Here is a 23,432-nt window from a genome sequence, read left to right as displayed (position 1 = left end):
GTTTTGCACGTGCTGATCTTTCTGCGCGCCTGGTGTCTGAAACCAAGAGCTTTGGCAGTTTGGGTGTGAAAAATGTTGTTTGCCTGCAGGAAAATCGGCAATTCGTCTGCTGCAGGAAGTGCACTTATTAAATTTATATTATTTAAATTATAATTTTAAAATATTGTTGATTATTTATTTTCAGCACAAAGTAGAAAATATCATTTTAAGTTTTTACATTTATTGGCGAATCACAATCGGAAGACTAGCTACCCCTCGCTGGCTTAGCTCGCTACTAATCGGCTAACTAAATAGTATATTATACAAAAAAAACAAAGGGATTGGGGATTTAAGAACTAGGAGTAGTTGTGCAGCAGGTAATCGTAGGAGTACTCGAAGACCAGCAGCAGAATAGCTCCTCCTGGGCCCAAACGCATAATCTTGGGGACGAGTCCCTTGTAGAGCGCCCGGAATCCTTCCTCGCGATAGACGATGCCCATGGAGCTGAAGGTTCCGCGGTATTTGATCTGCCCGGCGACCGGCTGCGGTCCCTGGATGCGGGACTTGGCCACGTCGAAGGGGATGTTGACGAAGCAGGCCAGAGTGCCGGCCAGGAAGCCGATGGTCACCTTACGCAGGAACTCCAGATGGCTCTCCTTGTACTCGGGCACCACGTTCTTCACGCTGTGGTAGAACCCGAAGTAGACCATGTTGAAGACGCCGTTGCGTCCCATGGTGGCGGTGATGCCCTTGTTAAGGCCGCTGAAGCCCAATCCGTCCTGCTTGATGATGCCCTTGGCCACCGCGAACGTGCTGAGCATCTTCTTCTGGCGATCCGCCTGCTGGGCCACCTTCACCACCTCGAAGGGATTCACGGCGATGGCCTCCAGGGTGCCGGCTGTCAGTCCGGCCAGGGAAAAGGTCAGCGGCGTGGGCGTGGGCGAGCCGAACTGGAAGAGCGGCTTCGTCTGCTCAAACACCAGGAACTTGATGGCCCGCTTGGGCGTCTCGGCCAGGATTGGCGGCATGATGCCCTTCCAGTAGGAGGAGATGCCTTCGTGGCGGTACATCTTGGCGAAGCAGTCAAAGACGCCATTGTAGTGCAGCTGCAAAATGGAAACACATGCAGAAGATAAATAAAAGAATTGATTGCAAAGTATCTAACTATAGCGTTATTTACTACTAATAACAACACCTACTCGAAATCACTAGAAATCACATGAGTTTCCACTGGACTGCAAGATATCTGTTCTGTTTGTGACCGCAAAACTGGAAGTGAGTGAACGCAGAGCTGCGTGCTTTGTTCCACTTGCGTGTATGCTGTATATATGCTGTATTTGTGCTAATTTCCCCCCTGTCATCAGCTAGCCCCCCTCCACCACACTTCGGATATTTGCTTTCATTTGCACTCGTAAATTTGTTTAATCATCATGCGTCGACGACCAGAAGATGCAGAAGAAAATGAACATGTCTCGAGACTTTATTATGCTGTGATCTTTACTCAGAATGTTGTTTCCAAAAAGACGAATAATAAACAATGCAAATAATGCATTCCTTCTTTCCTCTTGATTTGCAACTTCTTAAGCCGCAATATACAAATTTCCCCAAAAACATTTCTTTGTCTAATCTTAAGGTGTTCTAAGCCCACAGATCTGCAAAGAAAGCAGCAGATACCAAGATCTAAGTATCTAATCTGGTGGCGGTGGAGCTGGTCTACTTCAGCAGCTAAAATAACAGAAGTGGAGTGCTAACTAGGCTCCATCACTAGCTGATAGCCAGCCCCAAATTAGTAGCCCCACACGCGCCCGATGTCGGAACCAAATTTGAAGTGCGACCCGCTATCTGGGCATTATTTCAATTTCGATGGCGATTGGGGAATGTTTGGCCTGTCATGTATTTATTTATATATATACGCATATACACATACTCTTCACTCGACTGATAAGCTTATTACGGGGGAGAGCGGCGATTTGCTTCGACTGCTGATAAATGTATAAATGTGGATGGCTCGCCCCTTTCCTTCGCAAGAGAAATGTAAACACAGGGGAGGGAGCCAGCTCGAAATAGAGAAATTGGGGAGAACTTGTTTGTGACCTTGCTTTGCCCTTATCCAAAACGAAAGCCCCAGCCCAGAAAGAAAACAAAAACAGACGCAAGCCACAGCTGATGGACGAAGGAATGGATATCTATTGTCTGCATCTTGAGATCTCGAGGTGATTGCCAGCAATAAGTGAATATTTGTGACACCTAGATTTTGATGCAGGGCAATAGGCTGGCTTCAAAATAATTCCATGGTGCTTATCTTGTCAGACAACAGGAGCATGTGTGTAAATAGAACATGAATAACATACGTACATACATAAGCAAATTGAGCCTAATTTATGATTTCGGGCGTGTGATTGCCATTAACTCTATTCGCACTTCATTCGCAAACTACTCAAACTGTCTGGCAAACTACTCACCTCGCCAAGGGCCGCGGCATTCGGCGCCGGAGTGGCCTGGATCTGGATGCGGGTCTTGACCACATCGAGTGGCTGCATGATGCACACCTCCAGGAATCCTGCCGAGCCGCCGGCCAAAACCTGGAAGGCGGCACGCTTTGCGTGCGAGATGTCCGGCTGCTGGGAGGCCATCCTTGCGAAGAGTCCAATGGGGTGGGAAGGGAATACGAATCCAAATCCAAATCCAAATGCTCCACTGGGAAACTGATACCCAGATCAATCGAGTGCTGGCACCTCAGTCAGAGCCAACTGCGACTGGGCGACAAGTTGAAAGACAGAAGGCGAAAATGAATTGGGCAGAGCTACAGCACTACGGGTCAACCGCCACCACTCGCTTCGAGAACGCAATTCGCACTGAGCTCGAGGTTGAGGCAGCTGCTTGTGCTCAAGAAGAAGCAGCCACACTGAAAGAAAGTAATTGAATATTGAATTTATTGAATTTATTGAATGCTGTTCATAAAAAGTTCTTTCGAAGTGCGCACTAAGCTCGTCAACTATAAAATCTGTATGCTGTATTGGCGGTAGTTGGGGATGTTAATTCTCTATACTGCTCAACTTTTTCTCTATGTGCAGTGAGTGGGGTGAGGCCGAAGGGGGCGACGCGGCTAAGCTTTCGCTGGCTTTGTATTGAATAGGATTACGAGTCCCAGAGAGCCACGCGTGCTGGAAAGACTCCATGGCTGAGTTTGCTCACTCAGATCGCGAGATCGTTTAGGAGCTTTGCCTCGTGGGCTGCTCGCCATCGCAGATTGGCTATCTCGGCCAGCGGAAAGCTCCAAATATCCGAGACAATACAGTAAAGCTCTCTGCGGCCTATGTACGATAAAGATGAGCGATATAAGATTCATTCTGGTTAGGGAAACTTCCATATTCATAGAGCAATCTACGAATCTGAAAGATGGCAAAGTGGTAGATGGGAATTTTTATTTATTTTTTGTAGATCAATGATTCCAAGTACTGAATACCGTGAATATATCGAATCTTTTCGTTGCGCACTGGTGCTAAGTAGAACATATACTGCGTGAGTGCAGCTGTTATAAGCCCAGAAAGGGGATTTTAAGCTTGAAACAGAACGAATGACATGTAAGAACTTGGACACTGCCAGCCAACATGGCCAGCATGTGACGGCTGGCGCAAAGCCATACTAGAGACTCTATAGCAACCATCCAACCATTCGACCATTTAACCATTAGGTTGTTACCTGTGCAGCACATTAATGATGTCCCTCGTCCAAGTAAACACACGCTCCACAGAGAAGGAGCCTCACAATGGACAAACAAATCGTTTGACATTCGGTGCCTCTTGATTGCTTTATTGTTCATAGCTCACGGCACACCGTACATCAATCAGAGACACAAGATGCCACAAGATACGACCTCCAGATTGAGGACAACTTTCATTTACATAAAATGCATTCTATGCCGAGTGCCGAATGCCGAACTGATACATAGATAGAACAAATAGCCGGTGTCAAAAATAATTCTCCCTTCCCCAAATCTGAGTGATTTAGATGGTCTTCCACCGCGTCTGTAGCTTTGTCTGTCTGCCTTTTTATGATTGTCCAAATATTTCTGACTGTTAATTATGGGCACGAGTTGGCGTGATGATGTACAGCTTGGGTGGATGCACATGGGGATGTGAGGAATTTGTAACGTCCGAGGGAAAATTTAAACGTTTTAGAGGCCATTAAAAGCGAATTAATCCCGACCAGAAATCGTACTCGATACTGTCCCATTTCTGACTCTCTGCCATAATAATGCTCTCAAGTCACGCGAGCAGGACCATCATGAATGGATCGATCGGAAATCTATTTTCGATTCACTTCGCCCGGAAAACTTGGAGAACTTCTCGCCTTTCCACTCGGCTGGAGATCACACACAGTTCTTATGGGATACCCTTACCATTACCATTACTCATGCCCTAACCCTTACCATTACCGCCTCGAAAACAAAGCTTCTCTCCGACCGCAATTAGTACGAGTTTTACAGGCGCAACATGTAGAATGCCACATGCAAGCGCCGATTGATCGATCAAAGCCGCGATAAACGCGGCTAATCAATCATTTTTCCATTTTCCATTTCCCATTTTCATTCTTGGGCCGCTGGTGCTGCAAAGTGAGAACTCACGACCGCCTGCAGCTGTCCGTTCGGCAGAGGCTATTAACCTCGTTTCTTGCTCACAATGTTCCACTTGTTGCACACTTGCGGCCCCTGAGAAACAAGAACAAGTTGCCCCAGAATGGGCAGCGGTCAAAACAAAAACCAAGCTCTGCACGGGGAAAAAATTGATATGATGTCATGAAAATGAACACCAATATTGGGGAAATTTCTGTGTTTAACAATACCAATAGCATGAAGATATCTCAAATCGAGTTTCATTTGATCCTCAGTATTTTTATCCGTGTGCAGTGTCTTTTCGACCCAAAAAGCACTTCCACTGCGAAGATCTTGCCGAGAGCCGGAGGATGCAGCCCAACAATGGGAATCGGCTAAGAGTGTTTTGATTAATGCCAGTTTTGACAGCTGATAGGACATGCAGATGGAGAGGGTGGGATGGAAAATAGCTGACTCCATTGATGGGGAAGCCAACTGGCAGCTGTCTAACCAGACCTTCAAACGCTTGACAAGTGATTAGACTATTGAGATGCTCTTACCCGTTGCTCCTAGAACTTTGTTCAAATCTTTACAATAATGTGCTCAACTATAAACTTGGTTCGAATCAAAGCAATCATTTCATTGGACACTATATTTCATTACACTTTGGACCTACTTTACTCTACTTTAGGTGACCCACCAAGCTCCAAGCTCAACATGCTCGACGACCTTAGTGGCCCACTGAGAACGGGTTGCGCGATTTTCGCCCAAAACGAAAGTTAGTTACACCACAGCCGCAACCCGATTCCAGGTGCCCAACTTCAGCACTCCAGCACTATAAAGTGACAGATTCGGAGTGGCAGGCTGGCCATTTCACAGTCATTTGCCGCACTAAATGGAGGTGCCTTGGATTATCGTTTCACTTTGGACTAGGGCTATCTTGGGACAAAGTTATTTGGCGGCCGAGCACCAGCATCGTCCACTTTGGATCCTGGAGGATGGGCCAGCCAAGAGGCACAGACAGAACCGCCCGGAAGCCGATTATGAGACCACCACCAGGATGCCCGCGCTGATGGCCAGAAGGCAGGGAAGAGGTGGTGGCCAGGAGGCGAAATCCGGCTCCATTACCTTTCTGGTTAGACATGAAGATCGGGAGGCACAGGCTCCGCCGCCGCCACCGCCAAAATTGCCCTCCATACCTCAGCGACGGTTTATGATGCCCCACCATCTCCAGCTGCCCCATCGGTACGTACAACCAGTGCAAAGAACCAGAAGCCACCGGCGAGGAGAACGTCGCCAGCTGCCCGTCTTCGATAATGGACCTGGCGAGAACTCCCTGCAATCGGGTATGCGCGACTACCCCATTTTCGTGTACAATGGAACGAGGGGGGAGCTGATTGTCAACACCATGCTGAGCAGGAGGCGTTATCCCATGCAGGAGCCAGTCCCAGGCCAAGTCCTCTATCCACCATCGACCCCCATGTTCAGGCCGAAGCCGATTGTGGAGCGATTCCGCTTCCCAGGACAACGGGAGCTTATGAACCTCACGCTGATTCCCTTTTACGCCCAAGAGGCCATCAGTGATCCTGCCCTAACTAGCTCCTCCACTCAGGCACCCACCATCTCCACCTACACCTACACCTCCACCACGCCCATACCATCACCATCGCCCTACGAAACACAGCTGCCCAGAATCGAGGGAGTGCGGACGCTGGGAAAGCGGAAAAGAAAGAAGGCCAAGCAATACGAGGCTTTCCATTCCCCGCAAGAAGTGATGCAGTGGCAGCCAGTGCTGCGACGATCCATTGGCCACAACGACAATCATCGCCATCACTCCAGCGAGGAAGTGGAGACGGACGAGCAGAAGGAGTTGGTGGCTGTCGGCGATGGTGTGGATGAGGCACTCGAGGAACAGGACTGGCTGACGGCACAGGAAGCCGAGATGGAGGTGGAACTACCTCCAGAACTACCCACAGAAACATCTACCGCCAGCAGCAGCGAGCCCTTCCAGATCGTCTACATCGATGAGAGTTTGGAGCGGCCAGCCCCGGAAGCTCTGAGTCCCACAACTCCGCCGCCGCCTTTGCGACAGAGCTCTCGATATGCCCTCAAAAAGGAGTACTTTGCATTCCCGGTGTACACCCTGGGTAAACTGCTCCAGCCGCAAACGCCGAATCCCTCCAAGAATCTGCTGGAGAAGAGCGATCGCGCGGCAAGGAGCTCCTTGGAAAGGGAGCCCAGCACCTGGTTTATACTGAACTCACGGTGAGTTGCGGCTCGCTTGGGTCTAGATGTCCCACTTATTTTATCCCATTTGAATTCCAGTTACAAGGGACCCTACCACCGATCACATGGAACGGACACGCAGACCAAATACTACACTTCCAAGTACATAGAGAACGGCTTGCGACCTCGTAGATAGTGCGGATAATCAGTCAGCACTTGGGAGTTGTTAATAACTAAATATGTTCGAGAGAAAGAAGTCACCCCGCAGATTATCACTGTGCTCCGAAACGATCATTAACGCCTCTCCTCACAAATAAAGCCTTCAGAAAAGAGCCATGAGACAATTTAGATTGTAATAGGTTGCCGAGTGGAACCGTTTTACGACCGATAAAGGGCAGTCATTCATGTTTGGGGTCAAAAGGGATCGCGAGCCCTGAAAAGGCGGTCGTAAATTGGAAAGTGAAGAATAGGAACCGCTCTCTGGAGCGACCCATAGTTGCATAACCCAACGTGCAAATCAGACAGCTTAACTGAAGCCGTGGCCTGACCCAAATTCCAGCATTCAATACACGGAAAATCAGAAAGAAAAACAAAATTTGAATGTGTTAAAAAGCAAGGCAGGGCAGAGGAGAAAAGTCATCAACAAAATTTTATGGCCAATGGAATAGATGCGGCTCTTTCAAAAACGCAGCCCTCCTCTTCACGTCGCTGGATCGGTGGATCAGTGGATCGGTGGATCCATCATTCATTCAATCACTTTATCAATGATGCACCTCTTCGGGTTGTTCGCCCGTCATTATTATTATAGATTTCCCAGCTTAGTTTTCGCTTTGCAGACTGCAATTAATTTTCTCGTTGTTCTACAAGGGGTCCACACTCCGAACTCCAAACTCCGAGCTCCGAGCTCCGAGCTCCCCATTCCCATTTTTCCCCCACTGAAGGGAAAAACCTGCTCGATGTCGGCGTTTCTGTTCTGACCAGCATTGCCATGGGCCACACAATCGATCCCCAAACTGATTCCCAGTTTTCCCAATCTCAGTTTTCGGGTATAAAAGCTCGGACCGCCACTCTTTTTGGGCTTAGAACAAAGGCGACTGCGCACGCGAGTGGTTTACACAAGTTTGTTTAATTTTTAATTTAGTCCCAAGGATAAAGGGAAATTCCCTCAGAAAATCGTATTATGCACACAAATATGCGGCTAAGTTTTGTGGTATGTGAAAAAAGGATTCGAATGCAAAAAGTTCTATCTTAAAATTGTTATTTTTTGGAATTTTTTATACGAGTGACTGTTTTTGGTGATAAATGCTACTTTAAAAGATATATCGTAATTTTAGAAGGAATTGAACAACTCACCCTTTCTCCCTTCCCGCTAGATTACCCTCATCCTCACAGGCTCCCGACTGTCCAGCGCCTTCTGGTGGCCGAAGACAACAACGTAAGTAAACAAAGCCGCAGAATTGCCAGATTTAGTCTCACCTGCATCTATAGGGAAACCAGGGAACCGGGTGGCGGCCAGATCCTCCAGCAAATCCCGCTCACCTACTTCCGCACGTACACCTACCAGCCATTGGCTCCTGGCTTCTTCGGATTCGGAGCTGCTCAGACACCTCTGCTGCCCGGTGCTCAGTACGATCCGTATGGGATGACCAGCTACGCTGCTGCCCGGAGACACGACTCCGCTTCCAGGCAAGAAGTGACTGCTCCGGCGGAACTGACCAGCGCGCCCAGCAGCGCTCGCACCACCAGCACCACTGCCGCTCCGACGACCACAAGCACCACCACCACCACCACCCCGGCACCAACCACCAGGACTAGCACTACTACCACCAGTACCACTACCACCACCACCCCACCACCAGTACCACCGCCGCCCCAGTCCACCAGCAGTAGCTTCTCCGAGGGATCCACCTCCGGCCTGCTGCGCTTCGGCGAGTACCCCGCGTACAATCGCCGGGTAAGCAACCTCTATAACGCCAGGCCGCAGTACCCATATCCGGACTACTTCAACTACCAGCAGATGCCGCAGCAGCAGAGCATCGCAGCAGTCTCGGAGCACGGAGGGGTGTCCAGCAACAGTCGCATCCAGTTTGTTCCCTGCATGTGTCCCGTCAGCATGCCCAGCTTTGTCTCATCAGCATCCTCGACGGCGGCCACACTGCCTCCGCAGCCGTCCACCTCCTCCACATCGTTCGTCTCCCAGCCGGCGGCTCGTCACATGGAGGGACAGGAATTGGAAGCGGAAGCCGATGGCGAGACAGACAACGAGGGCGAGGAGGAGGCCGAGGACGAGGAGCAGGGGCAGGAGCAGGATCAGGGCCAGAAGCAGACTCCTGGAGGCCTGGAAGACGGTGCCAGCAAGGCTCAGTTAGAAACGCAGGATATGACCTCAGACGACAGTGCCGTGTAGTTTAATTGGACAGCCGCTACAGCCTTCCTGGTTCAAAGCTAATCCTCGACTGACTTGCCACTTTGGGGGTGCCCCAGAGATCTCCTTGCAGCCCCAGTGTTCCAGAATGCTTGAAGTTTTGGGAAAATATTAATAAGAAATGAAACAATGATTAAAAATAATAGTTAGTAAGCAATGCTAAAGGCAATAGGCCTTCCGAAGCAAGGAGAGATTTCTGGGATAAGCGCCTGCAGAAAGAAATTTTTTTTCATTATTTAATAAAGATAAATATAAATGTAATAGTAAAAAAAGTATTTAATAAACTTAGCAATAAAAACCGAGAGCCTGCAAAAAGTAAGCAACTTAATTAGAGCAAGGGTATTTGCAAAAATAATGCCACAAATGGTTTCATTGATTTCATGTTCTTTTATTAATTCATATTCGGATGCTCGATCAATTACATTTACACATTTAAATTGTATTTATCAATATTTTAATACTTTGCGCTTGCTGCACGAATTTCAACTAGCCCCGAGCGAAGATCCCTAAGCTCCACCATTTTCATATTCTCCATCTTTTTCAGCTTTTCCATCTTTTTCAGCTTTTCCATCTTTTTCAGCTTTTCCATCCAAAGCTACTCCACATCAAACGCGCCTCTCAAGAAGTGGAGAACTATCCTTTAATCCTCAATTCAACAATTACAAATACATTTACTTAACTAGATGAACTTGTGCTTCGAGTCTTTGAAGTGGAAATTAGCTTGCGATTGGGGGAAAACTCGGAAAGCCTTCAGCTTTCCACTCCGTTTTCATTCGTTTTCAACGGCCAAAGCGCCAAAGTGCCAAAGTGGTCTTAGCGTAGTTAATGCGTAGGTATTACAAAAAAGGGTTTAGGAGTTAAGTGTACAACTAATCGGGGGAAAATATATAATCAGTCGTTTAAGTTTTCAGATATACATGTATACATCGATATATAAATATAGTCATAAATATAAACCGCATTCAAATACAAATACGAGTACGAGTACGGGTACGAGTACGATTACATCTAAGCGTCGGGAATTAAACAATCGAAAAGTTACGAGCTAGAGTATCGGGGCGTCGGCTTCCCGTGGAGACGCGGCCCCAACTAACAAAAAAAATGCATCTTACCTCTAAAAGATCGTACTTAATGCTAGGTCTGCTGCGCATGCGCTCTGAACGAATCGTTTCGTTTCCTCGATTGTTGTGTTTGTGTGCCATGCAGCCTTGAATGCTTGCATTTTGTTTGTTTGTTTGTTTGTTTGTTTGTTTGCTTGCTTGCTTTGTGTTACTGTTGCTTGCGTTTGTGGACTTATGTGGTAGGGAAATTGCAATAATATGGCCTATCGATATATCCTAAGCCACCTTCTTAGATATCCTTCTCATTCTCATTCTGATAGCTATAGCCCTTCTCTGATGCCCTTCCAAAAAAATACACCTATCCTTCTTATAAGACAACGATTTTTGTTTACTGCGTGCGATTTCTCTGCGTGTCTCATCTCTCAACTTCGTTTCTTAAGCCACCGATTGCATCGGTGCTTTGTCCTTGTCTTCATACTTGTCGTACTTGTAGATTTTCTAGCTTTATTCGCACATAAAAAAAAAATAAACATAAAACATAACTTCTTGCCATTTTATATATAATGAGATTGCGCAGACGAAGCGCGTACGTCACTCACACTCACAGTCACAGTCACTTAAAAGACCAGACTACCTGCCACGCACTGAACACACTTGGAAATCGTTTGAAAAACTTATTGGGGCACAAGGAAATCGTTTTATCACAGAATTCGGATTCGATTTGTCGCGCCCTATTCCATAAATGCCGCCTTTGGAGGCGTGGCAGACAGCATCGCACTCACACTGTACATCCAAAAATAAATACTATAAAATAGGAGCAGAGTCATGCTGGGAAACTGACGCTGAAAGCGATGTGCTCTTTACACTAGGCTATGCGTATTCAAATTATGATATTACTTAAGTTAATGCCAGATTTATACAAGAATACAAGTTGTACAAGGAGTAATTGGCATGACATGAAAACATTTGTAGTTAAAAGGAAAACATTGAGACGCAAGTGCACAAGCCAAGGTAAAAAGCACATATTCAAGAACTCAAACTAAATGCATACAAGATAGTCTTACTGAATGTCTGGTATTAAGTAATATGTATATCCCTGTAGCAGCGCATCGTCGCGGAGCTGGAGGGGCTGAGACCAGGAGGGCAGATGGGCCTGGATCAGTCTGATATGTGGGTACACGGGTGTAGTCCTCCGAAAGGTTCGAGTTGCCCCAGCCAGCCAGCCAGCCATTCCCCCAGCTCCGTGCTCCGTGCTCCTTCTCCGGACCCTCCTCGTGTTCGCAGGCCTAGACAAAGGTCTCGCGGATGACGGTGCCGTTGCTACTGGTGCTTAGATCTTAGAACTCCGTTGATTGTCAGACGAATGACGAGAAGCCGGGCAGTGGTGCCCTCGACCTGGCCATATTATTGACGATAATCTGGCCACCATTGAGGCTCATCACTGCACTGCCCTCCGGCTCCGAGTCGGTGTAGCTGGAGTAGTTTCGCACCGGCTTGGTCTTCTTCCACGACTGTCGCAGTGAGTCGTTCACGTTGGCATAGTGATTCACAAAGGAGTGGGGGTCGCTGCGCACGCTTTCGTTTTCGCTCTCCGAGTGCTAGAAAACAGAATCAAACATTTTAAATTGCCATTCAATGATAACTCTCCTCTCCATGCTGTTCCGCCAACTCACCTGCGATGCCTCCGAGCTGCTAACCTCCGAGGGCTTCTCGGTCACGCTGCTGTCGTCCGGATTCTCATCGTAGCACTTCAAGCTCTCCTCGTCGCTGTGGTACGCCACGGAGGCGGGCGAGGGGCGCGGCGGACTCTTGCCGAGATGGACGCCCGGCGGCGGGCGACTTGTGGACTTCCTGCCCAGAGTGCCCAAGGTGCCGCTACGCAGAGTGCCCACGCTGTTCAGGGTCCCGGTTCCAACGCCGTGGCGAGAGCGGTACAGCTCCAGGGCTAACTCTTGTCGCTCGTCAATGGACATGGCCATGGATTCCTCCAGCGTCTTTTGTGCCTCCTCTGCAAGTAAGAAAGGTTAAGCCAACTAAGCTGGGTACTATTGAAATTTGGGTCTTGAACATTACGTTTATATTTGTAGCTCTTGCTCTTGACGCACAGCACCGCAATAACCATCACGATGATCACAATCGAAGTGGCCGCCAATGAAACCATAAACCAGGTTTGCCGATAGAAGGGCTTGTGCTGCAGGTAACCATATTCGAGGTGGAGCTTGGAGGGCGTCAGGATCGAGTCCTTGGAATACACGGGAAATGAAATGCCGTAGCGATTGTAGGCAATCACCCGGAATGTGTACGCAGTGGAGGGCATCAGTATGTGATAGCTGACCGTGAAATCCTGCATCATGCCCTTCCTGGTCTGCTCGATTTTCGTCCAGCGCGAGTCGTCTATAGTTCACAGAAGATACAGGTTGAGTTAAGACTTTGAAATATAATATATTACGTAGCATACGTTTTACGACTGACTACTTTGAAAATTATTAGAAGTATTAATCAGAGATACGACTACAGCAGCTTACATTCTAGTTTCTACAGAGAGATATACTTACAAACGAATGACGGCTCTCCTTTTTCTACGTAAGTATTTCAATAGAGTATTTGGTTGTTATAGTTTTTGGAAGAAATTTGTCATTTAGACCAAGACACCAAAGGGGTAAATGAAAAGGCAAAATAGGAGAGATATGCGGAGAGATCATTAGGTAAGTGTAAGTCCAAAACCAGTTCTACAATTTCGAGCATAGAAAGGGCAACTCACCTCGCTTCTTCGCCTCGATGAGATAGCCCAGGATGGGTCCCCGCCCCGAAGGCCCGTTTATCCAGTGCATTTCCACGCTGGACAGCGTCTTGGTCAGGATGAGATCTCGCGGCGCAACTGGGGAGCCATCTTGGGGCCCCGTTGTCACATTCTCACTTATGCCCGGTCCGTAGTCCACGGACGTTTGAGCGCGGACAGTGAATGTGTAGGTGACCTCCTCCTCCAGATTTTGAACACGAAGTGTGGTGTTGGATACCTTTTGCTTCACTTGCTTGCTGAACTCTGTGGGATTGCAAAGAGAGAGTGTTAGAGTGTTGAGACCAAAGTCGGATGTGAGTACTGTAACTTACTTTCATTCTCCTCGGTGGTTTCATAGGTGACCAAGTAGCCCAAGATCTCGCCGTTCAGGAACTTCGGCGGATCCCAGGTAACCTCCAAACTCTGCATGGTGATGTCCGAAAATCTCAGGTGCAGCGGAGCACTTGGTACGCCTGGCAGTGTTTTCACGGTAATTGGGGCCGATCGCGGTCCATCTCCCGCAGGATTGAAGGCCAGCAGTTGGATGCGATACTCGGTGAACTTGTCGAGAAAGACCAGGCTGTGCGAAGTGGCCGTGGCCGAGACTACCTCGATTTCCTCCTCCCACTTGCGACCGGGTTCCAAGGCTTGCGGCGAGTAGGTGACCAGGTAGTAGATCTTGTAGCCCAGTATGTCTCCATTCTGCATGCTCTGCTTTGGCGGCTTCCACAGCAAACGCACTTCCGTGCTGGAAATGGGCGCTGCATCCACGGCTCGCGGTTCCCCAGTGGGCACCGCTTCGCCCACATACACCGCTGCTGGGGGCGTGGCAGGCCCAGGACCCTGGGAATTGAATGGGAGCACCACGATTTCGTAGTTGCGATCCTGTTGCAGGTCCGACAGAACCACACTGTTCTCATTGATGCCGTGCACATCCGTTTTGGGTGTGGACTGCAGGGCGGTGGGGAAGTCGGAGAGTTGCTGATACAGAATCCTGTAGCCGCCGGTTGAGGCATCGCCGTTCCACAAGGCCGTCTCCAGAGCACTCCACTGCACCCTCACCGAGGTGGTGGTTATGGGCACCACCTTGAGCCCTCCCACTCCCACTGCCGGAGCAGCGGGCAAAGTTCTCACGATCACACTCTCCCGGCTGAAGGCGGACGGTCCCAGATCATTGGTGGCCTGTATGCGGAACTGGTAGGTCATGTAGGGTCTCAGGCCAAGGGCTGTGAAGGAACTGAGCGATGGATCCACCCTTTCCGGAAGTGGTTGCCACCTGCCCTCGTTCTCACGCATCTCCACCGTGTAGTAGCGAAGCGGCGCGAAGCCATCTCTGCCTGGTGTCCAACTAAAGGTGATTTGGTGGGCCTGAATCTGACTGCGGGATATCTGCGGAACCGACGGTGCCTGGGGTCTCTCCCTGTTGTTGGTGGTGTACACCAGGGCAGTAGCTATTTTTCCCCAGCCCAGTCGCGTCTGCGCCGTACAACTGAAACTGTAGTACTTTCCGGGCAGCAATTCCGTCGCGCGGAATGTGCGATCGGAGGGCGGAAACTCTCGACTGTAGTTCAGCATGGCACTGCCGTTCAGGGTGTACGTGACCTGATAGGCCAGGATCTTTCCATTGGGATCCACGGGCACATCCCAAATGATGCGCGCCATGGTCAAGGAGACATCGGGAAAGCTAACGTTCGACGGTACTCCAGGAGTGTCCTCAAAGGTCTGAACTCTGATGGGCGGAGTGCTGAGAGCACCATTACCCAATCTCGTGTAGGCCAGGACCTGCACGTGGTAGACCACGTACTTCTTCAGCTCCGTCAAGGTGGTGGTGAATGTGGCATTGTTCGGGATCGTCTTGTGCAGCACCTGTTGGCCCCGATCCGCGGCGGCGTAGAACACCTTGTAGCCATCTATCTGGCCATTCCGATGCTGACGCGGCACCTCGCCCCATTGCACAACCACCGTGGTGGACGATGTGGCATTGGCCTGGACATCCAGTGGGCCGTAGCTGGGGACAGCTTCGCGAGTTCGCTCCACGGCGGTGTCACTCTCCTTCGAACATCCCACGTCGTTGCAGGCATTCATTTTCACCTCGTACAGCGTCCACTCCTCCAAGCTGTCCAGCACGTGGGAGTTGGCGGTGTGATCCTCGATTACCACCGAACGGGGTACGTACTTTATGGTGCCTGGAGTTTTGACCAACTGCTTGTAGGAGATGTTGTAGCCCCTGGGGTTGCCGTACCATTCGGTTTGCTGCAGTGGAATCCAGCGAACCCTCAGTTGCTGGGCACTCATGGCCCGCACGGTGACGTTGAATGGCGGATGCTTGGGCCGGGCCTGGATCGTCTGGAAGTCTTTGGTGGCCTCCGAGGGCTTCGAGCTGCCCACCACATTGCTGGCACTCAATCGCAGCCTGTATTGGGTGAACGGCACCAGGCCAGTGACGGTCAAGGTCTCGGCATCGGGATCGTTGATCTCGCAAATGGTAAACCAGGTCATATTTCTGGCTGTTTGGCCCTCGACCTTCCACTTGGTGATGCTGGAGTTGCCATCGAAGCCCGGAGTGAACTGGAGGACCACGGAGAAGGCTTCGATGTTGGATAGGGCCAGAGCAGTGGGTGCATGTGGCAGAACTGGCTCCACGCCGGACTGAATGGTGGCCGTTTTCGGAGTTCCACTGCCCACACGCGTCCACGCGAAGATCTCGAACCAGTAGTGCGTGGTGGCCTGCAATTGGTTGACCGTCAACTCCGTGTCATCCGCAGTCAAATTAAATGATTTCAGGCTGTCCGGGCGATCCTTGACTTGGTAGCGAACCGTATAGCCCGTGAGAATGCCGTTCGAGGAGCGCGGTGGCGCCCAGAGCACCTTCACCGACCGATCGGAGACGTCATCGAAATGCAAGCCGGTCACCTCGTCGGGCACGTCGTCCATGGTCATCACTGCCACCTGAATACTGGCCACCCCGTCGCCGGGGTCCGTGAAGCAGAGCACACTGATGTTGTACTCGGTAAACTTCTCCAGGCCTCCGAGGACGGCCGTCTGCTCCGCCAGTGGATCAATCAGACTGGGCGGCACCGTCTTCATGCGGCGCTCAAAGTCCCGCCACTCGCCGTCGATCAGCCGACGCTGCCATGCCTGAATCTTGTAGCCCTGGTTGATGCCGTTGATCTGCTGCGGATTGGGCGGAGTCCAGCGGCATCTGGCTGCCGTCGAGTTGATGGCTTCCACCTTCACATTGGTGGGGGGCGCCTCCGGAACTCCTTCCTTGGTCTTGATCTTGGAACCCTCGGTGTAGACGCCCACGCCCATATTGTTGTACGCCGCGATCTGCACAATGTAATCCTTCCAGGTGATCAGCTCTTGGATGAGGAAGTTGCGCTGCGCCTCGTTGGTGATGTTCTGGTAGGACCAAGGCACATTGTTGTAACCGAACAGGCGGTACCGCAGGATGTAGCCCAGGATCTGGCCGTTGCGATGCTCCTCCAGCGGCGGCTGCCACTGCGTGATGATCTCCGACATGGAGCGGGCGGATCCCACGAAGCCCACCGGTGGACCGGAGGGAGCTGGGTTGGGGCATGGAAATATTCGTGTATTAGAGGAAAGTCGTGCTTAGCTTTGGCGCTTTGGTCCACTTAAAGGAGAGTCTGTAGTTCTCTCTGTGTGTTGTTTGTTTGTTCATTTAGCTGTGTGTGTGTGGGTTGTGTGTGAGTTGTGTGTGAGTTGTGTGTGAGTTGTGTGTCTGGGGGGCTTTAGGGGGCGTGACTCTGTATCTGTATGTGTATATACCTCGGTGAAGCGGAAACTCTACGCGCAGGCGGGCGACCAACGGCGATTTAAATTTCATTTTCGTGATGACAACGATAGCAGGTAAAAGTACAATACGTATACAGGGTATTCGGCATTAGTTTTGTACACTATACATGGTTTATACGGTTAATCGGTTTATACGGTTTATACGGGACTAGATATATGCATATATTATGCCATTTAGCGTAAAATGAAATTAAAAACACAACACAACACTTTTAAGGAAAACTTTACTGCCTGCAGCTTTAAAAATGTACAAATCTGTATGGGGATGTTTAAGTGAAGACTCGATCATAAATTATATAATAATATGCACTTTTCAGGGATACAAAATTCACAAACTAAACGAAAACAAAAACAACTCAGGGCAAGCAACACAGCAAACGGATAAAAACATTACGATACTAGTACGATTACGAGATGCAGAAAATGCGGATCGGAATCCACCAAGCTGGGATCCCTTTCGAGATGCCACCCGGGCACCTGGATACTCACCTTCCTGGGGCAGCTCGACGACATTGCTGGGCTCCGATGGCGAGCCCTCGCCCACCCGATTCACAGCACTGACCCGGAACTGGTAGACGGTGGCCGCCTTCAGGTTCTCGAGCAGGATCCAACGCTGGTCCGCCGAGACGTTGCTCAGCTCGGTGATCCAGTTGAGCAGGGGGTCTGGAACTGGACCTACGAATTTTTCTGTGATGTTAATGTGTTTGGACAAACAGCAGGCGAGGATTATGGGTTATGGATTACAGTTGTGAGCGGATGGGTTGTGAGTTGTAAGTTGTGAGTGTGAATGGGTGTGGTTATGAGTATGGTGTTGGGTATGGGTGCGATTGGTGTTGTGGCACCATTGAGTGCATTCATTACAAGTGGCATTTGAGTTGGGTGAGTAGTAAGTAGTGAGTAGATTACAGCGAGTTCCAGTGGTGATGTTGTCGTTGATTGATGTTGATGTGAACGCGGTCAAAACAAGGTGCAAAACAACAAAATGATACAAAGATTATTTGCAAATGTTTCCATAGATATAAACACAGTATATAACACAGTATACATTTCAAATCAATTTACAGTTCATAAGTTTCGGTTCGTTCCAGTTATGGGTGGTGTTCAAAATAAATTCAATGGAAGAAAAGAGAGAACAAAAATAAACAGATCAAAATCTTGGCTTCCTTTGTGTTGTCTGTAATGAGTTCCTAAATCGGGTTTGTGGCTCGTGGTTCCTCATGAGATTGAATTTACTACTATTTACTACTTATTGTTGTACATAAGTAAGTAATAGGTCAGTTCGTGAAAGGTTTCTCAGTCTTGTCAGTATTATTGTACCCGTTACTCGTACAGTAGAAGGGTATACTATGTTAATGATGTTATTATTTTGATAAAAATAAACCGTTTTTTCCGATAGCAGTAAAAATAGTTATCCAAAACTAGAATGTCATACCTCGTTGAGTTCGTAATTAAATTTCCTATCGAACTGCGTTTTCAAAAAAAATTCTATTTGTTTCGCATTTTTTGCAATTTTTGATGATGTTACCCCTTACAAAAAAAGCGAAAATTTGGCCAAAAATTATTTTAACAGAGTCGATTAAAAATTGATTTGATTGGTTAGTAATTGTAATTAGGAGTAAAAAACTGTAATTCTTTTTGCTTTCTGACCATTTTCAGCCAAGTTATACCGAAAATACCAATCGTAAATATTGCAATTTTGGCGAAAATCGATTTTCTGTTTTTTTCGATAAAAATTATCAATATGTTGATCACAGCATTCGAAATAGTGGCCCATAAATAGAATGTCATACCTCGTTGAATTCGTAATTAAATTTCCTATCAAACTGTGTTTTCAAAAATAATGTTTTTTTTCACATTTTATGTAATTTTTGATGATGTTACCTCGTCCACAAGCCGCCGAAAATAGTCAGTGTTGAAGTTTCTCCTTTGCACTTCCACTAACTGAGTAACGGGTATCAGATAGTCGGGAACTCGACTATAGCGTTCTGTCTTGTTTGGTTTCGAATCAGTAAGTGTCTTTTTCTGTAGAAGAGTTGGATACCTCTGAAGTCAAAGGCTTGCTCCGTAAATGGCAACCGCTACCCCTTATAAATCATAAATCCAATACTAACCACAACCAACGCAACCAGCAAACGCTACGCTACCCAAAAAATATGGGTACATATATAGGTAATAGGTATAGAGTATGCAACGAAACTTACCCAATTCGGAGACCTCACGTCGCTGGATAATAAATTTGGATATTAGACTGTTGCCATCGAAGCCCGGAGTCCAGGACACGTTGATGCTGCGCTGCTGCGGCTCCGGCAGCCGTTCCACCTTCACATTGCTGGGCGGGAATGGCAGTTCGATGACGCTGAGGCGCGCGGCCCGCGTCTCGTTTCCCCCGGGAGAGGTGACCACGCAGGCATAACTGCCCACATCGCTGGCCCGCACCGCCTGGATCTCCAGTTGCCCGTCCGCCTGGACACCGATGCGCTGCGAATTACTGATGGGCGTCGACGACTGACCCTCGCGATACCAGTCGATGTTGTACGGCACGCTGGGATCACTGGACACCTTGCACTGCAGGGTGGCCGTTAAGCCGAGTAGCACCGTTGTGTCCACGGGCGGCTGGATGATTTGCGTCCGCACTGCGGAAAAAGAGGAAAAACGGAGGAAAGAACGGAGAAAAAGTAAGTAAGTGCGAGTCCTGGCCAGGAAGAGGGATGCAGGGATGAAGGGATGAAGGGATTGAACACATTAACAACACGGCAATGCAGATTAAACGACCGCAAGTTGTGTGGCAAATGACAAGTCGCGACAGCCCCGCCCACTTTTATTGACCGCCTGCCGGCAGCGGACTCTTCCTCGTTATTCAACTGCCCCCCTTCCCCCTTTTCCCCTTTTCCCCTTTCCCCATTTGGCTTATCCCTGGACCCGTGGAGAGTCCCGGATGCCCATCCAAAAGGTGGAGCAAATTAAGTTTAAAGACCACACAACTTCAGCACGAAAAGCGAATGACCAATGCCCTGCATTTTGCCTACTGACTCCCAAATCTAAACTAAATGAGATAACTTAAACATAGGTGAGTACTTATTGGTATTACAGTACAGGTTAATACTTATGGCCTTTTCTGTTCCAGCCTTATTCAGTGAATTCAGTGATTCTGCCAGATTGCATCCCCAACTGGTGCGTATTACAGGGTATCGCGTTGTTCTGAGCCCACAATTGCAGGCCTTGCCCCGACTTTCGCTGCCTTTATGCAGGTTTCCCTCCTTTGATTTTATTTATTTGATGTTTTTTTCTTTTTCTGTTTTTCTGTTTTGTTTTTTGTGTTTTGTTCCCTTCTCTTTGCTCTCGCACAGTATTTCTTTTTCAGCCTTTCAGTCACTTGCTGCTGGCCCGCATGCATCAAAAGTTCAACGCGCCCTGTGGCCCATGCATTGAAGGTACTGCAACTATATGGTATGTGTGGTACTATATGGTACTATAGGCACTATATGGTACTATATGGCACTATATGGTGGTTCCGTACTATATGGATGGTCTTATAATTCTTCTCGACGTGCTGGGTCTGTTTGTTCCCCATGGGGTACCAGATACACAGGAGCAAAGCTTCATACACTGAACCATTGGCCTCCAAATAATGATTTTCCACAGAAATGTCACAATTTCCAAATTAATCTCATCGCTTTTAAACCTTTGCTCTTCCAGATAGTGTAGAAGAATTCTACTCTGGATTCCTCGTGCGACTTGGCTGTGTGCTCTATGCTACAAATAAAGCCAGACGGCGGCTCTTCTCTTAAAGGGGTGATGGAAATCGGTGGCCACAGTCCGCAGTCCGCAGTCCGCATTCGCGCATTCCGGCATTTCGCCAATTAGCCGCACATTGATGCCGCCTTTTAGGCCATACACCACACACCACACACCACACACCACGCACCACACACACAAAGCACGCACAACACTCTTGCGAGCGCGGCACCCAAAATATTGCATGTGCAAATCAACTTTAATTACACAAACAGCACAATGGACAGAATTCAGGGTACAGAGGGCAGAGTTCGGCAAAAGCGCTCGAAAAATGATGCCCAGCTTTTGGCCATGGTAAAGGCAAAGCCGTGGGCCAAGTTAGCAGTACCAGTTAGCAGTTACCAGTTAGCAGTGAGGGACATGTGTGGCCATGAAGGGCATTTGGAGCTGTCCAGGAGGCAGCCAACTAAACGCTGGAGCCCATCGCTGTGGGGCTGAGCTGCATTGTGGGCGTGGCTGGGGCATTGGTTGTTGGCATTAATATTATTCCTTGTTATTGCTGTGGCTGCTGCGGCTTTGGCGACATACATTATTATAATTGGACCGAACATTTTAGTTGATTTGATGCGCTGTAAGGTTCATTGCAACACGTACACGGTGAAAAAGAGAACAGAGTCCAAAAAATAGCAGGGGATGGAGTTGTATCATTTAATAGCCTTTTATGCGACGCAAACAACGAATTCGGATAGCATTAGCATCCGCATCATTATCAGCAAAGAACAAATGCATTTGCAACTTTTTTGTTGTAACACAATATTGCCGAGTTTTTAGCCGTGTCTAACCATTTCAAATTGAAATATTTCCCTGCTCCACCACAATGTCATTGGCAATCACTCGCACTCGCTGATGCTGAAAGGTTGGGTAGTTGGGTAGTTTGGGTTGGCTGTAGATTTATAGATTTACAAATAGAGGGCAAGAGGAGCAGAAACAGGTGCTCAAACTGCTTGTTTAGTGGCGAACGTTTTGGCGAGCAAACTCGATTTGATTCTGTGGTTGCAAAAGTGTTTTGCCAAGCGGATTCCTTCGGAAAGCCTTTCGAAAACAGTCGCAGGATACGGCCACCTCAAAGCAATGCCAATGGCCAGTGTCCAATCGATGGAAAAGTAGCAGGGATGCATCTGCTCAAGATTTACCAAGCAGGCGGCAGTGGCGAAAATGTGGTTAAATTAACTGGGTTGCGTACGTTTTTACTACAAACAGGGCCATGCAAATCCAGAGATTTAACTGCACAATGCTTACAGGTTCAACAGCATATAGAGCAGCGTTTAGAGTAGTAGTTTGCAATCTGGGAGTGGCATTAGCCAATGGCAGTAGATACAGGTAACGACTTAGACTTAGTTTAATATATGAGCACAGCGCATGCAATTGGACAAGCATAAATACTACGTTATACTGAGAAAGGTTCCATATCTGATCCTGGCTTTAAAGGGACTGGCTGGTGCGGTTAAATGACTAAACCTGAAACTTTAAAGAACCTTACTAAAACACTAAAAGCCAAAGGCAAAAGGCAAAAGCCAACAGCACCCGACTAGACAGATGCACTTCAACATAACTGACTGGGGCGAGGAGTGGCAGGCAATTAAACTTGCGGGGGCGCGGATTCCGGATCCCAAATGGAGACCAGGAACAGGAACAGGAACAGGAAGGGGAACAGGGAGAGGGAGAGGGAGAGGGAGAGGGACATGGACTGGGACAGGAACTCACCCAAAACACTCAGATAGGCCTCGCCCTTGACGCTGCCCGCCTCGTTGGCCCGCACGCAGATATAGAGACCGGCGTCCACGGATCGGATGTTCGAGATGAGCAGGTCGCCCGACTCGAGTATCTGCACCCGGCTGGATATGTCCACCAGTTGGGTCTCTGGAGTTCAGTTGCGACGGGGTTGTTGGCGGGTGGGTTTCATTGCAGGTTGGCGGGTTGACACGATGCGCAGCAAGCAGTTTGGTTAGCATTACAATTGGTTGATTGATAGATTGGTTGGTTAGCGGGCAAACGGATAAACGGATAAAAATAAAGAACGGCAGCGCAATTAGCATCATCATCATTAGTGGGACTCGGGCCATGCACTACGAACTATTTAGTGGCGAAACTCACCGTTGTATATCCAGGTTATGTTGGGATTGGGCGAACCCACAGCCCGGCAGGAGATAGTGGCGTCCTTGCCATCCAGGGCGGTCACATTCTGGGGCGGCAGCTCCATGATTGGAGCCGAAGCTGCGGAAACACAAGCGGACTCGATTACAATTGGATTCTATCACTAATAAAGTCGAACTGTGTAATGACGGTGGGTTTTAGGCTAAGAACAACGCATTTAGTGGTTAAGTAGGGGGTGTATATGGTGTGTGTTTTTTATCAGCTTCTAAGGAAAACAGCAAAGCTGAAACAAAAATTAATTGAATTAATTGATAAAGGTACGGAAATAAGTACAGGCGATATTTACATGTGGTACGTAATGGAAACAATATAACTGCATAGCCAATCTAAGTATATGTCAAAAAAAGGCTATTCCAAACATCAAACATCAATATTCAATATTAATCTTATTAATAATATTCCATGTTCTTGTGGTCTTTCTATTAATTATGAAATAACAATAAAGTGCAGCACATCGGGCTTTATTACTCGCAATTGATGGAAAAAAGGTCATCAGTGATGCGTAAAGTATGCTAATTTATGCAATGTTTACTATGCTGTGAGTGCTCATGTAACTCCATTAATATTGCCCGTTTGATCACCAAGAAATGGGAAATCATCGGG

The 23,432-nt window shown here is 48.4% G+C and overlaps 4 protein-coding genes across 14 annotated transcripts in view; 2 read left to right on the top strand and 2 right to left on the bottom strand.

Moving 5' to 3' along the window:
• Positions 1 to 200: 200 nt before the first annotated feature.
• LOC6523832 (mitochondrial 2-oxodicarboxylate carrier) lies at positions 201 to 2,850 on the bottom strand. Its single transcript, XM_002099671.3, has 2 exons — positions 2,442 to 2,850; positions 201 to 1,085 (listed from the first exon to the last, which is right to left on the bottom strand). The coding sequence occupies exons 1-2, from the start codon at positions 2,610 to 2,612 to the stop codon at positions 336 to 338; spliced, it is 921 nt and encodes a 306-aa protein (XP_002099707.1). The 5' UTR covers positions 2,613 to 2,850; the 3' UTR covers positions 201 to 335.
• A 1,973-nt stretch (positions 2,851 to 4,823) lies between these two features.
• LOC6523831 lies at positions 4,824 to 7,131 on the top strand. The gene is made up of 2 exons (XM_002099670.4): positions 4,824 to 6,838; positions 6,899 to 7,131. Exons 1-2 carry the CDS (start codon positions 5,469 to 5,471, stop codon positions 6,993 to 6,995), a joined length of 1,467 nt encoding a protein of 488 aa, XP_002099706.1. The 5' UTR covers positions 4,824 to 5,468; the 3' UTR covers positions 6,996 to 7,131.
• A 929-nt stretch (positions 7,132 to 8,060) lies between these two features.
• LOC6523830 (flocculation protein FLO11) lies at positions 8,061 to 9,539 on the top strand (the record flags this gene model as incomplete). Its single annotated transcript, XM_002099669.3, has 1 exon — positions 8,061 to 9,539. A coding segment is annotated over one exon (1,146 nt), but the record flags the coding sequence as incomplete, so codon positions are not given.
• Positions 9,540 to 9,591: 52 nt separating this feature from the next.
• The window catches only part of LOC6523829 (protein sidekick), a 63,079-nt gene continuing 49,238 nt past the window's right edge, over positions 9,592 to 23,432 (bottom strand). For 2 of the 11 annotated variants that reach the window (XM_039377367.2, XM_039377391.2), the window contains 11 exons: positions 22,770 to 22,889; positions 22,380 to 22,535; positions 19,082 to 19,513; positions 17,370 to 17,567; positions 16,854 to 16,871; positions 13,397 to 16,630; positions 13,047 to 13,328; positions 12,841 to 12,864; positions 12,359 to 12,679; positions 11,959 to 12,293; positions 9,592 to 11,883 (listed from right to left, as the gene is read on the bottom strand). In XM_039377367.2, coding sequence (XP_039233301.1) covers positions 11,641 to 11,883; positions 11,959 to 12,293; positions 12,359 to 12,679; positions 12,841 to 12,864; positions 13,047 to 13,328; positions 13,397 to 16,630; positions 16,854 to 16,871; positions 17,370 to 17,567; positions 19,082 to 19,513; positions 22,380 to 22,535; positions 22,770 to 22,889 — 5,363 coding nt within the window. In that variant the 3' untranslated portion in view covers positions 9,592 to 11,640. Of the gene's footprint in view, positions 11,884 to 11,958; positions 12,294 to 12,358; positions 12,680 to 12,840; positions 12,865 to 13,046; positions 13,329 to 13,396; positions 16,631 to 16,853; positions 16,872 to 17,369; positions 18,241 to 19,081; positions 19,514 to 22,379; positions 22,536 to 22,769; positions 22,890 to 23,432 lie in introns of those variants that run through there. The other 9 variants (XM_039377376.2, XM_039377392.2, XM_039377389.2 and 6 more) reach the window with 7 other exon arrangements.

Source organism: Drosophila yakuba, chromosome X, assembly GCF_016746365.2.
Source record: "Drosophila yakuba strain Tai18E2 chromosome X, Prin_Dyak_Tai18E2_2.1, whole genome shotgun sequence".
NCBI lineage: Eukaryota > Metazoa > Arthropoda > Insecta > Diptera > Drosophilidae > Drosophila > Drosophila yakuba.
This window is presented reverse-complemented; position numbering and strand designations above follow the sequence as displayed.

Bases quoted from the DNA above. Each gene is read 5' to 3' on its own strand.
- LOC6523832 (XM_002099671.3), bottom strand. From the start codon at position 2,612: ATGGCCTCCCAGCAGCCGGACATCTCGCACGCAAAGCGTGCCGCCTTC. The intron at 1,086-2,441 runs GTGAGTAGTTTG...TCCATTTTGCAG, and splicing joins ATGCCGCGGCCCTTGGCGAG to CTGCACTACAATGGCGTCTT.
- LOC6523831 (XM_002099670.4), top strand. From the start codon at position 5,469: ATGGAGGTGCCTTGGATTATCGTTTCACTTTGGACTAGGGCTATCTTG. The intron at 6,839-6,898 runs GTGAGTTGCGGC...TTTGAATTCCAG, and splicing joins TGGTTTATACTGAACTCACG to TTACAAGGGACCCTACCACC.